Source organism: Ictidomys tridecemlineatus, chromosome 7 (genome assembly GCF_052094955.1).
Source record: "Ictidomys tridecemlineatus isolate mIctTri1 chromosome 7, mIctTri1.hap1, whole genome shotgun sequence".
NCBI classification, from domain to species: Eukaryota; Metazoa; Chordata; class Mammalia; order Rodentia; family Sciuridae; genus Ictidomys; species Ictidomys tridecemlineatus.
The window spans coordinates 35,905,789-35,922,675 of NC_135483.1; the positions used below are offsets into that span (position 1 = coordinate 35,905,789).

The 16,887-nt window shown below is 37.4% G+C and overlaps 1 protein-coding gene across 7 annotated transcripts in view; it reads right to left on the reverse strand.

Moving 5' to 3' along the window:
* The window catches only part of Vps13b (vacuolar protein sorting 13 homolog B), a 677,770-nt gene that overhangs the window by 55,397 nt on the left and 605,486 nt on the right, over positions 1-16,887 (reverse strand). For all 7 annotated transcript variants that reach the window (XM_078016874.1, XM_078016869.1, XM_078016871.1 and 4 more), the window contains one exon: positions 3,192-3,347. In XM_078016874.1, the coding sequence (XP_077873000.1) occupies positions 3,192-3,347 (156 nt within the window). The remainder of the gene's footprint in view (positions 1-3,191; positions 3,348-16,887) is intronic.

Sequence of the window (16,887 nt, forward strand, 5' to 3'; positions counted from 1 at the left end):
ATGAGAGGACTATAGGAAAGGCAGAGTACAGATAACAAAACATCAATGTTAAGAAGAGCTTTAGCCAACTCTCCATTATCCAGGGGCATATTAATGTGGTTAAGGTACATGCACTCACCTCACTAAATGAGTCTTGGTAATTAGGCAGCTGCAGTTTATTGTAAATTTCCAGGCCCAGGTGGAACAGAAGGAAAGAAGCCAAGATGTGAGGGAGGCAAATATCCACGGAGCTCTTCTGAAGCTTGATTCCTTCCTTCCTCCCTCATCTCTCCATCTGAGGAAATCCTATGTCTCTCATGTACTTTAACTAGACCTAATCTGGATGCTAAACTACCCTGACAATAAAAATTAAATCCAATTGGAAAAGACATTTAAAATTTTTGCTTGTGTGTGTGTGAATGAGAAGGAAGAAGGAGAAGGAGAGAGGTAAAATTTTGTGAGAAGTTTTTAGAAATGTGTTTTTTAATTGACCAACTACTTTGACATTTGATGTACTGTTGCATTGTGTAATATCTGTGTAGAAACATCATATTAATTTATCCCTGAAACTTAATATGATTCCTTGAAAATACAGATCTATGCAAGAATGAAGTGCTACTGTAGGTTAACACCAAAAAGTCCAACTAGAGTTACTCAGGCCTGAGAATATATTTCATTATAATAATTTTAATTGAAGTTAACTAGACTATGAGTGAGTTGGGCACATTGTAAGTACTCTGTATACATAAACTCATTTAATGCTCACACTAACTTCCTAAGGAAGCCACAATTACTATCCTTATTTTATAGATAAAGAAACTGCTTCAAAAAAGGTGAAATGATTTCCTTAAGATCACACAGTCAGCAAGGGGATACAGATGGGTTACCTAGGATCTTAATTGCTAGGATATAACATTAAAACCATTTATTGGCACCATTTCACTAATTAGTAAATGTTCTAGCAATCACATGGAGAAGAACTGAAGAAACTGTGGTCCCTGGATCAGCAGAATCCGCCATCACTGGGAACATGTTAGAAATACAGATGATCAGGCCACTCCTAAGATCTACTGGATCTGAAACTCTGGGGGAGGGATCCAGCAATCTGTGTTTTTTTTTTTTTTTTTTTTAATTTTTATTGGTTGTTCAAAACATTACAAAAAAGCTTTTGACATATCATATTTCACACATTAGATTCAAGAGGATTATGAACTCCCATTTTTAACCCAAATACAGATTGCAGAATCACATTAGATCTGTGTTTTGATAAATCCTCCAGGGATTCTTATGCGCAGCTGAGAGAGAGAGAAGCCTGGGCCTAGAGACAAAGAAAACATGCTAGCCCCCTTCACAGTTTGAAAGACCTGAATATAGAGGAAAGGTGAGTTATCCTTATTACAAGGTGTTGTGTCTTGGCTGTATACACCTCACAGTTCTGAACAATGCTAAAAGCTTGTGGAATGGTGAAAGGTTTTGGTAAAATTTGGGAAGAACTTTCTAACAGTTGGTAGAAATCAACAAAGGGCTGTGGATGAGGAGATGGACTCTCTTCTGAATTCTTCAAACAGAGGCTAAGTGATCATTTCTCAGACATGCTAGTGATGCTGGTAAATGAGAAGGTAGATGAGGCATTTCCAAAAGAGCACGAGTGGCAGAATCTGAACCCCAGTTGTATTTGTTGAGCAGGTCTTTACTGAGTGAACACCAAGTAAGAGGACTCTAGGACTGATGGCAGTCAGGGGCACTTCCAGCTCTTTCAACTAGCTCAAAGCTCACACTAGTAGCTTGGTCTCCCATGAATCCTTCAACAAGATCCATAAGATTCATTTATCCCATCTTTGTGTCATTTTTTTATGATATATCATCTGCTTGGGATGTTCTTTCTTAATCTAAATTCTAATATTTCCCAAGTTCTAGCTTAAGTTATATTCTTAGAAAACCTCTGCTTACTCTCAATTCTATACATGGCTAGATTTACATACATTTGCAATTTTAGAGCAAAGATTGTGTCACATACTTGGTGTCTTCCACTTTACTCTGTTTCACATCTTAAGAACAGTAGGTGACCAATACATACTTTGAGGAATGATATCTAATCGAGAAGAGTCTTCCACACTTCTTCTCTGGACTCCTCTGCTATAGTTCTCTTTTCATTTCTGTTGCTCATACTAATGGGAATATGAAGCCCTCTCTCTGATTAGGTGCAGACCAAGAATAAACATGGTTCGGGGCCTACTATTCCTCTCTCGCCAGTTGCTTCCTGCTTGTTTTTGGCACAGGGCAGCAGCAGAACTCCTGCTGCTTGATAAGAGGAGCTCCCCTTTCCAGGGCCCGACGGGGCCCGGTACTGTTTCTATCATGTCCTAGTTCACATACGCTCTGGCTTGACTGCTAGAATCCAGATGCAGATGTATATGTGAAAACTCTTATGACAAATCCAGTTATTATGTGTGTGGTGAAGCCAGTTTTCAGATTTTAATACTTCCTTTTTTTTTCCTTTCTACTCTTGTCATATGCTCCAAGCTTGAAAAACATCTTTTAGAAACCACATTTTCACATCTTAAGAACACAAAAAAAGTGTCAGATACTTTTTTCCCTTCACAGTCTTAGAACTTCAAAAACAGCCAAAAGGAAGTTTTATAAAATACGTTAAAATATGTGCTGAGAGCTGAGGTTTTATATGCCAAGAGTTAGGCTGCAGTGAATTTTTACTGCAGTTAATATTAACTTCTCCAAGAGAAAAGCTTGCTGGAGACCCAGGCTTACTCTGTCACGGGACAATATCACAACACTTTCACACAGCTTCTTACATGCTGCAGAACCAACTCCTGGTTATCCACTGGTGGATTATCTAGGGTCACCACCACCCCTTGCTTCACTTCCATTTCAGTAAAGGCCTTTGGCTATTTCACAGCTCATTAGCACCTTCACCAGAAGGTAGGTGGTGACAGGGAGAAGAGGTGAAACTAAAATCAGTAAATTTTACTGCTCGTTAGCAGCTCTTGTAAAAGATGTGGGATAAGGGGTTTGATACCATCATCATCATCATCATCATGCTCATCAACGAGCATTTATTAGGTGCCCATATGCACGGTTGTAGTAGGCCTAACCACTGTGATATTTTCATTATAAATTATTTACATTTATTTTAAGTTTCATCTCTACTACATCAAATATACGAGATGTCTAGGACATGAATACAAAGAACTTACCTGTTTTTGCACTCCATTGAGTTGCTGAACCTTGATTATGAGTGATGCAGTTCGACCCTTGTACTGAATTGTTCTAATAAACGTCCCAGCGTGGTCCACACTGAAGGGTTCTGACCAACGCCAATTGCCCCAACCTTCAATACAGATGTGCAACAGCTGGAGAGAAAAGCAATAATCATCACAATGCCAAATGTGCCAACAAAAATCTAGTCCTAAAATGAATGTCTCATTGCTGGAAACCCTTTCTATTTCTAATATCTAGCATCTGTTTTCTTTCTAACCTGCATTATTCATCCATTTCCAGCTTATTCCACCAGGCTAAGAATAGAAAATATGCCACATAGAGTCAATGTAGTTTTCCAGATCACATTTTAAACCTTCTTAAAAATAATGGTCCTATCACATGGTAAAAGGCCTGTTGAATATCTGAGAAAAGACCCATTTCATTCATTTTGGAGGACAAGAAGGTTTAAATATGAGATCAAAGAGCCTTGTCTTAACTGATAGTTTGTTTTTGTTTTTTTGTTTTTTTTTTGGTACTGGGCATTGAACCCAGGGACACTTTGCTATAGAGCTACATCCCAAGTCCTTTATATTTGTTATTATTTTTTATTTTGAGACAGGGTCTCACTACGTTGTTTGGTTGGCCTTGAACTTGAACTCAGACTCCCATGTCACTGGGATTATAGGTTGGGTATTTACCACTATTGTCCAGCAGTTTATTCCTTCTTATAGTTAGGTAGTAATAAAAGCTAAGTTTGGTTTGTGGCATTTTATTATTATTATTATTATTATTATTATTATTATTTAGGCACTTGAGGGTAAACTTATTTTTTTCCTCTAATCTCACAGAAGAGTATGGGTTTCGTACACAAAGGATATATCAGGGTCAGGGTGTTAACAGTGGGTAGAGGCCACAGGGACATTCAAGCCAATAGGAAGTCTTTTCCTCAGCAAGTCTGCCAAGGCCTGCCAGATCTTTCTATGCCAAGTTTGGAGGAGATCACAAGCCTTTCAAGGCTGTCATTTCTCTGATCAAATAACTTTGACGTCTTGGAATGTCATTTCTTATGGTCCTGCTATCTGTCTTCTGGAAACATCCCCTTTCTGCTGTGACATGGAATATGCCTGTAGTAATCTGAGATGGGTATATAATAGAGGATACCCAAGGAGATAGGATGTTGAAATGGAATGGTAAGATGTTTGTGGAGACTCTGGTTGGTCCCAGTTCTTCTGCTGTGTCTGCTGCTACTGAAGGGGCACAGAACCAGAGGAGCCAGTCCAGTGGGCCTAGAGCAGGTGCATGGCATTATTTTTTATCCTAAATTACCATTCCTTATTTTTTTATTTTGATAAAGAACAAAATAGCAATTTGAAGATTTTGTTCATTTAATATACTCTCCTTATGAGATCACAATATCAAGTTAGAAATACCTTCAGTATTTTGATGTCAGAGAAAAATCTTTGTTCTATTTTTTTGCAGTATTTATTTACTGTAACTTTTACAAACTGACTCTCTTGATTCATATTTTAACTTATTCATATATTTTGCCACTTTTGGTACTATCTGGATTTCTTCTGTAGTTATTTAATTTTCCTATTTTGACCCATTAAATACAGCTAAGGAAATCAGTTTATGTGGGCATTCCAAAGTAATAATAATTATTAGTACTTCTTTAGGACACATTTATATGAAAATAACAATGTTCTATCTGTTTTTAAGTCACCCAGTATCATTGATCATTCAACATGCGTTTTTATGGATAAGTAAGGTGGGGTCCTACCATGAACAAAGTATTTTAAAAAACATAACTTATTACCCTATCTTTAATATATGGCCCCACTCTGGTTCTTTCTCCACACAACTGCCAGTGATTCTATGAAATCAAAAGCCTACCGGTGAGATGACTTCTAAAAAGGAAGGCTAATAGCTAAGAAGAAGAAGAAGGAGGAAAAAAAATAAACTAAAAACCTAGACAGCAAATACCTTCATGGGGAAATAGGGTCTTACATACTCTTTCCAACATAAAAGTACTAGAATATCTTTGATGTTTAAATATAAGTTACAGGGAAGAAAAAGAAAAACAATAGCAGTATTTGGAACTGGGTCAGTTTTTTTATAGCAGCAATTGGGAATAAAGCTCAGGGCACATACAAAACTAAAAGAAACAAGAAAGTTGTTTTCTTTGGAGAGACTAGTAGCTGGAAACGACAAAAAAATAATGAGGCAAGGTACTTAAGGTCAAGTTCAGCTATATTTTTCCTGAACATTCCATAGGCTCTAGAGATAGCTTTAATATACACTATGTAATTTTAATTGAGGACTGTTCACAATTGTATGTGAGCTCAATGTAAGATAGCTGCTTTCTCTGTGTACCCAGCTTTTAATAACTGAATGTCACCAAGGAGTATGCTGTCAGGTTTTTGCCTGGCAGCTATTTGTTCTCATAATGTGGGAGTAGATTATTTTTTTTATAGAATTATAAACTTTTGATCCATTTGGATTTAGTTCACAAAGAAAAGTTAAGTGGTAGAAAAACTTTTATAATACTTCTTCTCATATGTATCATCAATTGAATATATGTGAAGTTTGGTCATTTGTTAAAAAAATACTTAAATATTCAGTAGTAATTTGATGTATATAACTTACTAGGAAAGGAATTACATTCTTAAGAGAGAAATCTGCACAAAGAAATTGAGGACGCTCAGGAGTAGTACATTCCTCCTTCTCAGGGTGTAATTAACCCCATGCTTGGGAGCCTGTGGTCCTGGGTTTGGGCACTGGATGGCAGTGCTCAGATACTCACAGACATCAAGTCAGGGTGGGAGGTGGTATTCTTGCTAGACCCACTGACTCACTTTTACTGCTACAGTACTAAAAAAATCTCCATTTAATAACAAATACTCATGTATCTAATTTCATTTCTATACAGAGGGAAATGTAAAATCAGGTACAAAAATGTTAAATTTGTGTTGGACCATTTGATTTTAATGAGATCCCCCCTCCCCATTCATCCAATATATTTTTACTTTGTAGGTACTGAATGGAAGATACTATGCTAGGCCCTACAGGGAAAATAAGAAGGAAGAGATGCGTTCTTTGTCTCACAAGGCACTTTTGATCTTATAGGGAAAATAAGACAAGGCAAATAATAAACAGGAAGCAGCGGGAGAGGAGCATAGCCCTAGAGTAGTCCAGAAGAGGGAGGGCCTGCTTCAGGGTTTTATGACTGAGAAAGCTTCATCATTAGCTGGGGCTCACCTTGGGTAGGATTTCAACCCACAAAGATGACAGCGGGCTCCTAGGCCAAAGAGACAATATGAAAATGAAAAGAAGAAACCATGCTTAGGGCAAATTCAATAGCCTTAATTGGATGGATAAATGGAGATGTGGGAAAAAAGAGTGGGAGATAGGGTCAGATAGGTAGATCTGGCTGGTAATTCAGGAATTCGAGGGCAGTCACCGAAGCCTTCAGTTTAGTGAACAATGTACTACCAGAAGAGTAACTGCGGTATGTGGAAGAAGAAAAATTACACAAGTAGGATGATAGCAGTGTGGGGAAGGGGAAGGCAATAGGCTTTTTCCTCTTGCCTAGATACTGAGAAGTTTTTATGTTCTCTTATCAACTTGGAAATTTTCTCTCACTTTTTATTTTATTTTTTTTTAGTTTTCTCACCTCTTTAATTTTCCATAAAGCATCAATATTATACTGTCATATATGCATATGTATGTGTATTATATATGTATTTGCTTTTTTAAAAAAAGAGCTCTTCTTAGTCTCTTGTGTCCAATATAGGCACCAAAAATGTATTTAGAAATTAAATAAAGGCCACAAGTACTTCCCAAGGAAGATTATTAAAAAAGAAAAATCTTTTCTTTCTCTCATGTCATACAGCTAGCTTTCAATGCACGCTAGCTAATGAAAAGGTATCACCCATGATGACAGGAAGACTGAACTGTTCCCTCTTTGGGTGGTAGCTGAATTTCTATTAGCAGTCCTAGTAAAATATTTAATTCCTCATTTGTTCTAAGCAAGTCTTTTCTTCAGCTTTCTCCCATTAGAATATGAAGACTTGGGGATTCTGAATAGCATGGTTCTGGGTGGGAATCAGTCATTTTAAATCATGTGTTGGCTATGCAGAGAGGGAAAGATATGCGACAACAGCAGGGGAGGAGGAGAAAAGAAATGTAAGTTCACTGGGAGCACTAGAAGACAGCAAGCCTTTCAACGGTGTTGCTGGTATCTCACTAAGGCCCAGGCTGCCACCATGGTAAGAGAAACACTGTCAGCAGCACCATAGCTATGGGAATACCACCTGCCTCCCCTTCTGCTCCACATCCTATAGGTCCATTCTGCACCTGTAACCTGTGCTGCACTCTCAATGACACAGCATAGCCTGCATTACCACACAGGGCTACCACATCCCGTTGCAGCAGGTTCTTTAGGTCTTGACCATGTACCCAGAGGATCTATCACCCACCCTCCAGGAGCCGCCCATCCAGGGCTGTTGAGAGCCACAGCCAAAGGGGCCCCAGCAAACTTCCAGCTGCCAGCAAACTTCCAGCTGCCGGCTGATGATTGGCTCACAGCGGCCCCAGCAACATCTAGCTGATTGGCTCCTCCACGGAGCTGCTCATTGGGGGACTTCTTTGGCTCTGCCCACGCAACCCAGCCAATCGGCCTCAAGAGAGGAGGATTGTGGGAGGTGTGAGGTTTGTGTGGGGGTGAGAGGCTTGTGGAAGCCGGTGGTGGCAGTTGGGCTCTGAGGGTTTTTTCCCTGAGGAGCTGTTTTGTTTGGCGTTTGTAGTTCTAAAAATAAAGTTAGTTTCTTTTGACAAGTGGCTCCTGAATTGTGCCCAGCCAGACTGCGGCATTTGGTGGCTCGCACGGGGAGCGACTGAGGGTAAGTAAACTGCTCGCCCCTGAGGGCAGGGCGAGAGGATGGGTAGCCATTCTAAGTTTACTCTTTTGTTTTGCTTCATTTTTGTTTTAACTTGCCTGTCCCCGGAGGTGAGTGAGAGGGAAGAAAAACTGCTCACATTTGAGGAAAAACTATTTGCGTCTGAGGAACAGATAGGGAGAAAGGACGGATGCATATGTCAGGAGGATAGAAAGGCTGATATAATGATTTTGTGTGGTTCCATTTTTATTGCATTCTGTCTTGGTTTTGTTTGGCATCATCTTGCTGGGTTGTATTATAGTAGAAATACGGGATCAGCAATTAGTAAAAAACAAACCGAAAGAGTGTTAAGTAAATTGTTAGAGCAAGGAGGTTTCCCAGTAAAATCAAGAGCAGTCAGGGCATATGTTGATATAATATAAAAATGTAGCCCATGGCTTTTTAAGGAGGAGTTGTTAGATATATCACAATGGAACCATCATGGTGAAGAATTAAAAAGAAAAGAAAAGAACAACCCAGGGACTCTGCCAGTTGGCACATTGCCATTGTGGACGAATGTATCTGGTTTGCTTAGTCCAAAGCCTTCAGTTCAGACAAAGGTAGAGGAAGGAGAAGACATATTGATTCAAGTAAAAGAGAAGGTCTCTTAAGTTAGTCAGAAAGAGGAAAAGATTCAAGTACAAGAGAAGGTCTTCCGAGTTAGTGAGACAGAGGAAGGAAGTTTAGAGCAGAAAAAGCCATCAGGGGAAAAGTTACAACAGGAGACTGCTAATAACACCTTTCTATCAGAGAGCGAAAGTGTCCAACCAACAGCATCACCTCTACAGGAGACTGCTACTAACAGCATTCTATCACCAGAGGGCATAAGTGTCCAATCAACAGCACCACCTCCATATGCTAGGAGACTCCCAACCCCTGCAGTTGATAGTTGGGATCCTGAGACAGGATCTCAAGTATGCCCTATATTTGAGGTAGGAGGGCAGCGAATTTACCAGGGTTTAAATTTCAAATCAGTGAAGGAGCTACAAGAGGCTGTAACAACCTATGGTCCTCAAGCACCCTTCACTGTAAGCTTGGTCGAATCCATTACCAACTTAAGCATGACGCCAGCAGATTGGGCTAATATGTGTAAAGCTGTGCTAAATGGAGGACAATACCTGTTATGGAAGGTTGCCAATGAGGAATTTTGCAAGGAGATGGCTAGTCGAAATGCAGCAGCTGGTTATCCTCAGAGAAATTTAGATATGTTGTTAGGAAAGGGACCTTATGAGGATTGGCAGCAACAAAATGCATATGATCCTGGTGTATATTCACAAATTGCTGTAGATGCAGTTAAGGCATAGAAGATTTTACAAGGACATGGAGGTGTACAAGGTCAATTATCTAAGATAATACAAGGAGCTAATGAACCTTACGCTGAATTTGTAGATAGGCTTATTCAAACAGCTACCAGAGTTTTTGGGAATACAGAACAAGCAATGCCATTAATAAAACAACTGGCTTATGACCAAGCAAATCGTTGGTGCAGAGATATCATTAGACCATGGAAACAGGAAGATTTAAACACATATATTAAATTATGTAGAGACATTAATGAACAAGAGCAAGTCATGGCAGCTGCAGTAAAACAGGCTTTAGATGCCAGAGACATTAATGAACAAGGGCAAATTGTGGCAGCTGGAAGTTTGCTGGCAGCTGGATCATCAGCCGGCAGCTGGAAGTTTGCTGGCAGCTGGAAGTTTGCTGGCAGCTGGAAGTTTGCTGGGGCCCCTTTGGCTGTGGCTCTCAACACAGGGCCGCAGCCCTGTTCTCTTTGATGAGGCTGAGGTAGATGCCACTGTCTTTAGAGACATGCTGCTGATCTGTCCCACCCACGATGTTGAAGCCCAGCCCTGAGAGTCCTCCCATAAGATCAATCTCTTCCTTGGTGACCAAATAATCCTCTCTTCCGTTCATGTTCTGCTGCTCGCCTGCTTCCTCCTTGGGTCAGATGGCGCTGTGCACAGGTGAAGGTGAATCAGTCTCAGTGTGGTTTCCCAAGCACAGTCCTTTCGTTTCCGAAGCATGCTGACCGGGCCAGAGCACAGGGAATGCAGGGAATCCTGGCTCTCGCCTTCTTTTACCTCTTTTATTTCCCTTAAAGATGCACTTCCTCCACCACCTTTCCAAAAAATCTAGTTTTTTCATTCTTTTTGGTCCATTTAGCTAGTATGTAATATTTTCCACTGTGTGTGTGTGTGTGTGTGTGTGTGTGTGAAACAGAAGCCACAGGCCACAATTGTTGTGAGGTCCCAATGGGGACCCTATGTTTTCTGTTTTTTAGCAGACCCCCCAGAATTACACTGGCATTTAGACTATATTCATAATTTTACTACTGAAGACCTCAGATAGGAGCATATATAGCTTTCAGTTCTTCTTTTTTTCCCCCTGTACAAGCTAAAACTTAGAAGTAGTCATCAGGGAGGAACACACACAGTGATGTCCAAAAGAGGAATTTCTGAATCAATATTCAGAAAAAAAATAAAAATAAGATAAAACCTCGGAAAATAGAGTACACCAAAAAAGAGAAAGAGCAAGATTAGGCAAAAGTTTTATATTACATTTTGAAATACAAATGATAAAAGTACCAAATATTTTCCATGAATTTATGTATTTCATTATTCATTTAAAAACTGTTATCGAGACTTTTTGTACCTCAATAACAGCAAATTAAAATTTTGTCTTCGGACTTCTTTGTGGTATTCTTTTGCATTTTCTGGTTTTTTACCCCAAGTGATATGTAGAGAAACTGAAAATCAAAATAACTTCAAAAAATTTCCTGTTTCATTGTGTTCATCATAGAAATTTTAGGGATTATAAAAATTATCATGAAATCCAAGGGGAAATAAGCTATTGAGTATACCTTCATTTATTTATATATTATAATATACAAATATCTGGAAATGTTGTCTATATTAATACATTAAAACTTAGGTACCAAGCATTTGTTAGACTTTAAAACTCATCACTTTATGAGTCTAATGCACACTGGGAACTCAGTATAATTAAATAAATAAATGAACAAAGCTTAATTAACATAGCCAAAAGTAAGCATCCAAAAATTTTAATGGTGACATTTATATATAAAAATATCATAAAGTGAGCATTAAATTAAAATATTTAGAAAAGTTTATATGTTCTGCATGGATATTAAATGAAACCACAAGTCAATGTGATCCCTCAGATCCACAACTCAGATATTATAATGTTGATATTAAGATATCAAGTATACCCCAAATAATAAAACAGATGACCTTCATGAGTGAAAATTAAATTTAAATATATTTTAAAATTTTTATGCACAATATTATCTGGAAAGCAAATTAAACAGATTAAAGTTAAATTGCTTATTTCAAATGAATGAGTCTAAGTGGAACTGATAGTATATTTCACACTGCTAAGTTAGTGTAAATTGAAATATGTTGCTCATTGTGGCTTTTTCAAAGGCAGTTGGATTTCAGGACATTAAGCGTATCTGAAATAATGCTAAGAACCGAGTAGAAAAATTTCTAGATGATGGCTCATGCTTAATGTCATCATGACTCAATACTAAAACTCTTTGGACCCAACATATATCCATTCATATTTATAGAACACTATCTGCCATCTAAAATAAAGATTAGGTAAAAATAAATAAAACAGAATTGCTTGGATTCTTTGTTATGGTTTATTTTGGTAGAAGAAAGGAAAAAAGAAAGCAAGTTAAATATGAAAGTCTTTCCAAAGCAAATTTGCAGGAAGTGACAGACACTATCATGATGCAAGTGCTGGGCTGTTTGCTTTCCAAAGAAATATGAATATGTGTAAGTTTCTCCTCCAGATTGAATTCACTGAAGGCCACAAATACTATCCAAGCAGCTTGAAGCAACCTCTTTAAAAAGGTTAACATACAAAAGACTGGAATAAAAATTGCAATGGGAGGGTAATACTTACATGAAAAATCTTAGTTTCATAAGACATCAATTCTAAGAAAGAATTTATCCCCAGGTGATAATATAAATATGTGTAAAGATTTATTTAGATGTGTGCTTATTCCAGAAGATATTATTTGGTAGCACTAAAAATTGATTAAAAATACAGTAAAAATAACAACATCTATCATTTATTAAAACTTTCTATGTGCTTGGCTAAGTGCTTTTTATACACTATTTTATTATTCTTTATAACAATTTTGTAGGGTAGGTACTTTTTTTCCACTTTTTAAAAAAATATTTAATTTTTAGTTTTAGGTGGACACAACATCTTTATTTTATTCTTTTTATGTGGTGCTGAGGATAGAATCCAGTGCCTCACGTGTGCCAGGTGAGTGCGTTACCACTTGATCCACATCCCCAGCCCTTTTTTTCACTTTTAGAGATTAAAAAAAGCTAAGGTATACAGAGGCTGAGTGACATCTTCAGGGTTGCAGTGCTGGGGAGGGACAAATATGGGATTTCAACATGTACTAACTTACAGCTTCTATTCTTAATCATACTTACAATGTAGTCCTCTCAAACTACTGAAAAAATTCACAGCATGAAAAAAAAAATGCTAACACTCTGTTAACAGTAGATTAACTGGAAAAACTACAAAAAGATATGCACTGTCATGTATATCCAGAAAGAACAACAACAAGTTTGGTGTGTGTGTGTGTGTGTATGGGTTGTGGAGTTATATATTTAAAAAAAATTTTTTTTTAGTTGTAGGTGGACACAATCTCTTTATTTCATTTTTATGTGGTGCTTAGGATCTAACCCAGTGCCTCACTATGCTGGGTGAGCACTCTACCACTAAGCCACAACCTCAGCCCTTTGAGTTTCCTTTTTTCATGTGTTTTGTGTAATTTCCAAATTTTAGACTGGATTTAATTATTGTTTTCAGATAAAATTAATGTTAAAATAAAAAAATATAATAGCATATAGAGCTTGCATTTTGAGTAAGAAATTATACATTTCTATTTTAAAACCCTATATTCAGTCTCTTGAATGAAGTTCTCTATGTGTCCTAGTCAAAGTCATTTGCACTCTTGGCACTTTGCTAAGAGGGTGACTGAATCCTTATTTTATCTCCAGAGCCTCCGTAGTTCTTAGCACAGGGTCTGGTTTGCTAAATTACTTTATTATATAATCACAAGATTCTTAGAGTAGTTTAATGTGATGATGTGAGATTCCCCCCCCACACCCAGAATTTCTTTTTCAATTTAGCCAGTATTTTTAAGGATCTAGAGCTACTAAATATTTACCATAAGCCAATTAACTGTGTAATGAATGGTGGATACAGAAAAGAATGAAACATTTTATTTGGGTTAAAAATCCTTTCAATATAGTGGAAGAAACATATAGTAAACAACAAGAGTATACTGCAAAATTAGAGTGTTAAAAAAAAAAAAGTTATAGGAATCCAGGTGTTCTGGGGAAGTTAAAAGGCTGACCAGAGGACAGATTATACTCCAAACAAGTAACATGAAAAAAGGTTGAAATGGAATGAAAGATGACAGTACTGTTATTTCTGATAAACCAAAGTAGGCAACAACCTAACTTGCCATGTGGCTACGAGGGATAGAGTGGTTCTTTCTGTACAAAATTAAGGTCTCCAAAGCATATCAACTGTATTAAAAAAACAAAGACAGTTCATAAAAGTGATAAGCTATGGCTTCAAACTAATTGTGAAAACAACTTCTGGTTTTACTTCTTGCCAATATAATTTGGAAAATTAACTTTATATTAAAAATTTATCAGCTTCCTTTCCTCTAATAGTTTTGATCATAATCCAGGTGGAGCCACTGAATATTGATCCTAGAAATGACAAAGTCAAAATAGAACAAAATTCATTGTTCTAGAAGATCAAATCTTACTCATGGTCAGTCAAGAGGCCTATGTGACTAGCTTATTTCACTTAACATGATATTCTCCAGTTTTATCCATTTACCAGCAAATGCCATAATTTCATTCTTCTTTATGGCTGAGTAATATTCTATTGTGTATATATACCACATTTTCTTTATCAGTTCATCTGTTGTAGGGCACCTTGGTTGGTTCCACAGCTTGCTAAGTGAAATAATCCAGTCCCCTCAAACCAAAGACAGACTGTTATCTCTGATATGTGGATGCTAACCCACAACAAGGGAGGGGAAGATTAGTTTACTGGATTAGACAAAGGGGAATGGCGAGAAGGGAGGAGGAATCAGAACAGAAAAGACAGTACAATGAATTGGACACAATTTTCCTATCCTTATATATGAATACACAACCAATGTAACTCCATATCATGTACAACCACAATAATGGTATCCTAATTGGAACAGATTATCCTTGTTCTATGTATGTATAATATATCGAAAGACACTCTACTGTCATGCATATCTAAAAAGAATAACACAACAAAAAGGCCTGTGTGTAGACTGGTAGGGATACAGAGAAGGGAGGGCTAGGGATAGGCCCTGCCTGAGGGAGTAGTAAAGAAAGAAATGCAAAGAGGCAGGGAACTCTTAGGTCAGTAACTGCTATTTCCCCTGGAACATCAATCACCAATCAACACCAGGACTGAAGTATGAAAGACAATTAAAGCAATGAAAACGGTATCCTTTGGCTGCTTGAAATAATGTTATTCATATACTGTATCTATATTCTCAAAACTTTAAAATACTGCATTGTCATTTCATCATCTAGCTTAACTGTCACTGAATTTACATGGGCAAGTGAGGGTGTCAAATGTCACACATTTCTAGCAAACATTAAGGATTAATCTATGTCTCAGTATATCTGTAATCAATCCATTAGAATATTTTAAGCATTATTTTTCATAAATAACTGTAAGCAAAACTCTAAGTTCAATAATTTGTTTATGGGCTTTTTGTTCGGTCTCTGGCTAAAGTTTACATACTTAGAGAAAATGAGTTAAAAAAAAAGAGTAGGGTAAAGAGTAATGGCACTTTTGTTTTATACTTATCTACAAAACAATGAGATGTTTGGTGGGGCATTCTTTCTTAAAAATCATCTAAATTTAAATGATCTCAACTAGCAGGAAGTGATTTGCTTAACAATTTTTTTTTTTGCAGAAAGATTAAATGAGCAAGTGGTCTCATATATTGAGAATACTTGTAATATCTTATCCATACCATTCTGAATATTTCCATCATAAATTATAAATGTGCACAGCAAAAGTATGAAATGATAGACAGTCTTGTTTTAAAGAGGTCATTTCAACATCATACATATTTATTATTTTCATGTTTCTAAGAAGTGTGGGTTTTCCTTATGTGAAAAACACCAAGTTTTAAAAATAACTCACAGAATGGCCTTAGTTTTTAATGTCTACTGGTGTGTTTTGTGAGTCGTGTTATCTGTGATCCATATTCAGAATAAAGTGGTGTACGTGAAATAGAAAAAAAAAATGTGAACAAAAAAGGAGGTTAACAGATCTGTTTGTTTACTTTCACCTTTCCTTTTCATTATATTTAATAATTCTCTTCAAGAAAATGTAAATTGTTAAGAAAATTGTTTTCTTTTAGTGCCTTCTGGAATGTTACATAATTTTTTCTTTAGCCATTATTGCCAGAATTCCTATCTTCATCCCAGTGTCAGTGAAGACAATGTAAATTGTTAAGAAAATTGTTTTCTTTAGTGCCTTCTGGAATGCTACATAATTTTTTCTTTAGCCATTATTGCCAGAATTCCTATCTTCATCCCAGTGCCGGTGAAGACAAAGATAAAACCAATCTACAGCTTCTGCAATAGCCATCACTGAACTGCTTGCAGAACTTGCCTGGACTATGTATCACTTGTATGCATTGTGAACTCACCTGTATGCATTGTGAACTATCTGTGGTAGTGTTGGGGTATTTTTGCTGATGATGTCATCGGTGGTACAATTTTTCCAAAAGGAGCCGTCAATTGGCTTGGTGTATTTTCCTCCCTTCTGCTTGTCATGATTGTTCAGCTAAAATTTGGGGGCCAACAGAGGTGAGGCAAAGAACCTCACCCCCCCCCAGTACCTCTCCACAGGTGTTGCTGTATACTGGACCGGTAGTCAATGACGGGTAAGATCCAATTACAATGGTACCAACCTAAGACAGGAGGCTGACGCCCTGAGGTCAGCTCATCCGATAACTGGTAAGGACCATATGTAGTATTGGACAACCTAAGGCAGGCACGGTCCCTAAGCCACATGCTTGTTGTTTAAACAGAGAGGGGGAGATGTTGAGAGCCACAGCCAAAGGGGCCCCAGCAAACTTCCAGCTGCCGGCTGATGATTGGCTCACAGCAGCCCCAGCAACATCTCTACAGTTAAATGGTGATTGAAAAACAACAGCAGTGATATTAATGGCTGCCTCAAGTTCAGATTGTGTGATGGTTTATTTATCTTTGATATTACCACACTGGGTTGAAAAGTGAACTTTCAAAAAACATTGATATGTATGTATACAGAAAAAGATAACTGACATTTTTAAACGAATAAATATTACAAATAAAAACTTTCTTTTTGTTTTTATATGGATGTATTAGCAGCCAGGAGATTCTGGTGCAGTGTAAACACACTCTTTTGACAGAATGATAGTCAATTTGGTCATCTTCCACTTCTTTAGAGGAAGAGTTTAGAGTACGTTGGATGGAAACAATACAACTAATTTAGGTGAGCTGCAAAATGGAAGCCGACAAGATAAGCAACTGCAGAAGCACTTGGACTTGGAGAAGCATTCTGTGAGTCAAGTGGTCAGGTTTTGTTTGTTTGAAACTCAATTTTGACTAAATGTAAGTAAAAACAACAAGAAACTGAC